The sequence below is a fragment of the Morone saxatilis genome, unplaced genomic scaffold (assembly GCF_004916995.1).
Source record: "Morone saxatilis isolate NCDOM2014 unplaced genomic scaffold, NCSU_SB_2.0 Contig3, whole genome shotgun sequence".
In the NCBI taxonomy this organism is placed as follows: Eukaryota; Metazoa; Chordata; class Actinopteri; family Moronidae; genus Morone; species Morone saxatilis.
Genome location: NW_023339873.1, coordinates 21439912 through 21445458, shown reverse-complemented (window position 1 = coordinate 21445458; position 5547 = coordinate 21439912). Strand labels below are relative to the sequence as shown.

Below are 5547 nucleotides of genomic sequence, written 5' to 3'. Positions count from 1 at the left end.
TGTAAGACTTTTTAAGACCATTATGAATGCAATTTAAGACCTATTTCGCGTCCATACTGGCAAAACGTACAAAGGATATTAAGGAAAATTGGAAATTGGTTCCATTTTGGTTTCATTTTGTTGTTACAAAGTTTAGGAACTGTCAAAATCCTATTTAAGAAACTTTAAGGCCTAAAATTCAGATTATTGGATTTTAGACGTTTTAAGACCCCACAAATGGGGGGTCTTAACCTAAGCTAACAGACTGCTGGCTCCAGCTACATATAACACAGACATGAGAGAGGTATTGGTTTTCTAATCTAACTCAACGATAAAAGCAAATAAGCGTATTTCCCAAAATGTCAAAATACTGCTTCAACAAATAATTACAAAATGATCAGTAGCCCTAGATATAGTATCTAGTAATTAATAATTGTGTCATACTATAATATCTATTGAAAGAGGACTGCAATCATTCATACACAGACAAGTTTCAGGCATCAGGCCACTGTAAAAGGCTACAGCTTATGGTTAATTGGTTCTGAGATGCTTACAAAGTTTTCAGTTACTTAACTCTCTAAAAGCAGACCTCCCACAGGCGGCCATTGTTTGCATTATCCTGTTTTTAAAAATAAAAACAATAATAGCTAAAAATAACAGCAGTGTGTGTGTGTGTGTGTGTGTGTGTGTGTGTGTGTGAGTGTATTTTACCCTAGCTTTAATAATTGTAGGTCTAGGGTCCAGAATGCCTTGCATCTTCCTCAGAGCAGGAATCACAAACAGGTTACATGTCACCACTGCAGACACTGGGTTACCTACAAAACAACACAACACTGGGTTACTAGGGTAACTCTAAAAGCTACAAACCACTAACTACACACTTAATTAGAAGATAATTACATATGATCTATATTACTGTATAAACACTGTCTACTATATGTATGCACTAATATCTAATCTATGTCTTGTGCTGTCTCCATGTTATTCCTTTAAGTGTCTGTGAGTGTTTTTGCTGATATCTCCTTACACCAGTGTGACCCAGACACAGCCCTGTACATTTATTGTACTTACTATCAATGTATCTTCATGTTATAGCCATAAATGACACGGGTGACCTCGTACTAAGAAAGCAAAACTTCTTGTCAGCAAAACTGTCCGGAGTTCGCTCCCAACACAAACATATTAGAAGTGTGGCTCAGCTGCTGTTTTTATCATTCTGATTTGCCTACAAGTGAAGACATACAAGCAGAGTGCTGCAGGAATGAGTCCTAAAAGCCAGAAATGAGTTTAGCACTTCAGATTCCCGGTTCCCTGGTCTTGAAGTCAGTGGGTTTTTGAATGGGTTCTTAAGAGATTTTCACGTTTTGTTCTATGACATAAAATATGTCAGTAAATACCCCACCTGTGAATTATAAAGCTTTTTCAACAAGTGCTAAAAAAGGCAGTTGCTAACAAGGGGCTAAATAAGACTACAGAGGTTGTCGGTGGTGTCGAACATGAAGACTAGTCTGCTTTTACAGACTAGTTGTGTTAATACTTGCATTCTTGCAAACTATCCAACTTGTAGATTTAAATTACAATATTTAATTATAAGTTGGAAGTTTAGTGGAGCTGGCGTTGAAGTCATGCGACCATGGTGTAGTTTGTAATAGCCTAAAGTTAGATTTTTGCTTCAAGGGATCACATTTTTGCTTCAAAAAGTGCTGTTCATTTCTGAAGATTATCTTATTGAACAAAATGTGTAAGTATCATACACTTCTGTTCACCACAGAGCATATTTTCAGCAATAATCCCAAATCCAATGGAAAAATCCCTTTGGCTGTTGTGGAAAGAACCAGGGTGATGCTAACTTCTGGATTTCCCTACAGAAATATGTCATCCCTGCAGCACATTGTGGAGAGATTTGAATTATTTTGCTTAACAGAACTGAAAAACATCTTCCAGACAGTAACACACTTTATCAATGATCAGATTGAGAAGTACTGGCTGATTGAGACATTTCAAAGTTTGTACGATCAAAGCTTTCCTTGAATGCACACAACATTGTGTGCAACACATTCGAGGAAGCAAAAGAATTCAGATCTCAATGGAGGTGCATTTTAATTGAAGGTGTGCATATACAAACTAAAGCTACAGTAAATCTAAACACACTGCAGATAACAAATGTATGCAAGAAGTATGCCATGAAAAGGAGGCTGTGGCCTATTGGGAGCTCAACTCCTTTAGTACTAATCTGTCTTTAACTGCCACCAACAGCAGACATAATAACATTAATGGTGATTACATCTTTAGGCCTTGACCATACCCACACATTAAAATACAGTGCCACAAGATGAGTCTTCAGTGGAGGAAACTGGGGGGTAATGGTACATTTATACTGCACAGTCAATGCCAAACTGCATTGCTTTCAATGAAAAAATGGTGGTAAAATCCCTTAATGCTGACACAAAAAACTCCCCATAATAACTTCAACCTAAATTACTGTATCAAAAAGTTTCCTACAGCAGCAGCAAATATTTCTCTTATTCCAGTAATTATTTAAAGCCCCACACCAGTCAAAACTCTGTGATGCCTTTACTGTGCAGAATGCTGTCTGTGCAGTTTGACTCTAGAAGGATGTTTTCACATTCATCTACTGAAAGTGGAAAGTTTCTCTTCATTGAAAATCTGATTTAAGGGCGGGCCTACCAGCGGAGGATTTGTGACATCACCAAATAGGTTTGGAAGTCCAAGTCCTGGTCCGCAAGTATCAACTTTGTAGCAGTGTGATGGTAGAAACTTGAAGGCACCACTGCACATCCACTGAGAATGGACTTTACAGTGAAGTAGGAGACATCTTGTGTTAAAATTATTCATCGACAATTATTTGTGAAAATAAACTGTTAAATGTATTGAAATAATAAATATATTTGTTATACAAAAGTATGACTGTATAATTGCCAAACACAAAATCGTTATGACAACAGTTACAACCCCTGGTGCGAACCCTTTGGCCTTGTTTTTGACTACAATGTCAACGCAGCATGAAATGAGTTGTGGATAAGCAGGTAATGACAGAGGTGACTGAGGGTCAGGGGGTGAGGTCATCATGATAGCGGTAGAGAACAAGGACCAAGACAAGTAGCCGGGCAATCAAAAATAAACATGAATATGCTAGTATAGGACTTGAGGCTGAAGGACTTAAGACTAAAGAGTTACTCAGAGGTCAGGGTTTAAAGACATATGGGTTAGAATGTTTTTGCCCTATCTAGCACTGTTTGGGATAAAAGGTAATTTAGAAAAAAACAGGACCATCTTTCTTCCAGTCAGGATGAAAGGGGATCTGTCAGAGGTCATTGTGGGTTCAGTTTCAGGACCTACTTCCTCTAGGTGCAGGGGTTAGTGGTTGCCTGGCCTCGGTCTCACTCGGGGCTACGGCCTCCAGCAGGGAGGGCCCAACCTCTCTGAAGTTGAAGTTTCCTTTAATAACAATAGTAATACATGTACAGTGCTAGACTGGAGCAAAGACCAACACACTCCAAATCACAAAGGCCCAGACTTAGGCTGCAGGACATACTATACTGTAGGATTCCGTTTCATTACCATGACAACATTAGTGACTAGCACAGTTTTAAACAGCACAGCAGTAAGGGACTGCTGAGCTTTAGTCAAAGAGAGACTGGGGGTTCTACAGGGGCTTTTAAAGCCAATATCTTTTGCAGATATTCAATATGTTAAGTTGTGTCTAATTGTAAGACACTGCATACTCAATACTAAATTGCTAGATGCTCTTCAAAAGGACAGTTCTGCCCATTCCTAACCTGACCCCTATGTTTTCATTTCATCAACAGAGCAGAGGTGTGGTAAAAGGGACAGGTTTGTACAGGTGTTCTGACAAAAATGGGAACTTGGATATTGTAGTTTGGCCCACGGATTTTCTCATCAAACACGGTCAGTTGCAGCTGCAGCTGTGCTACACAGCTCATGGAGGCAATGGCGTTTCTTGGAGTGACAAAATGAAGTGAGTTTTTGATACCAAAAGAATTGCAGTCTGAAACCACAGGAGCTAAACTAAAACATACGGAAATACTGTATAAAAAATACAAAAAGTATAAAAAACACAAATCAACCCACAAAACGTTAGCATCACTTAGAGATTAAATGAAGCCAACATGGTAGTGCCAAAAAGTGTAGTTCCTGTTGAGGCTGGCTCCAAAAGCGAGTCACAGAAACTACGTTAATTTTTAGTCTATAATGCAGAGTTAGCATGTAAATAGACAAATATATTCAAATGGAGACTGAATGGCGTTTTGAAAGGGTAGAGCAGAAAGATTCAGCCAGATGAACCTGAAGACAACCAATGCCTCAAACCCAACAGCACTGTGCTTTACCACTGGGGAAACAATCAGATAGACATTCATAAAGTAAAGTTAAAGATATAACCATTATAACCATAACAGTGTAATATGATTGTGTGTATGTTCATGTGTGTCAGACCTTTAAAGCTGCTACAGAGCTAGCTGAGTTTCACTCAAAATGCTGCATGTCTTTACAACAGTTGTTAAGAGCAACATACATTAGCAACGTATGACATCCAAACAGCTGCACCAATTATCTTTATCTATGTCCACATAAAAGTAGCAAGTCAGGTTATACCACTGTTTCCCGGTGTCAACGTGCAGCAACATTCCAAAAACCTTCTTCTGTCTATAAAGTGCATGGATGTCAAATACCACTACACAATGAGGTTCTAGACTGGTGTATGCTCCTCTTGAGTCATAATATGTAGGAAAAGTTGTACATTAGATGAGCCATTAGCCATCAAAAATATAGCAACTGACATGATTGGGCCTGAATTTGTATAGTGGACACTGATAAAGAGATACAGGGTCCTGGGCAAAAATGGGAAGAACTGTCTTTAAAGGCAGAGCGAGGCAAGTTTTACACAGGCCATGCCTGAGACTGCTTGAATGAAATAATAGGAAACTTCTTTGTAATGGATATGAAAGCTACTGACTGACCCAATACCTATTAGCCCAGTTTAATATTAGTAATATATCAGTCTAACATTGCCATAAACAAACCATACACACCAAGGACGAGGACAGCCGAGACAGACACAAAAGACAGGGGCTGATGCTACATGTGTGTTCAGGGCTGGAGGGACAAAAGTGGAATGCCCCGACTGGCTACTGGCTGAAGTAGGAGTGATCCATTACAAATCGATGGGTTAGTTTGGGCTGTCATTTACAGAGTGGACTGACTCAAGCAAGTCACATTGTCAGAATACACAATCAAGGTCTTGTTGCCACTCATGCCAACCATGACTTGATTGAGTCCCATTTGTGTCAATTACTTACAACTAACTTGTGATCGCCAAGAGTTTCATCTGCTAGTGGTAATTTAGTAAGTAAGTAAAGAAATGAGGACCAAATGAAGTGAAGACTGATTCTTCTGTTTTGTTTTGTCTGTTCACCCACTCTTTCTTGTGCACGTTCTTGTTTGTTCCGTTTTTTAAAGGGGAACTTGGCAACTCTAGCCATTTCTTCGCTGGTTTTCACTTTTGTCGTTGCATGTTTTCTCAACGAG

The 5547-nt window shown here is 39.1% G+C and overlaps 1 protein-coding gene across 1 annotated transcript in view; it reads right to left on the bottom strand.

The window, feature by feature from the left end:
• The window catches only part of gphna (gephyrin a), a gene marked incomplete at its 5' end in the record, with an annotated part of 28906 nt that overhangs the window by 7279 nt on the left and 16080 nt on the right, over positions 1-5547 (bottom strand). The window contains 1 exon segment of the mRNA XM_035674080.1: positions 691-794. Coding sequence (XP_035529973.1) covers positions 691-794 — 104 coding nt within the window.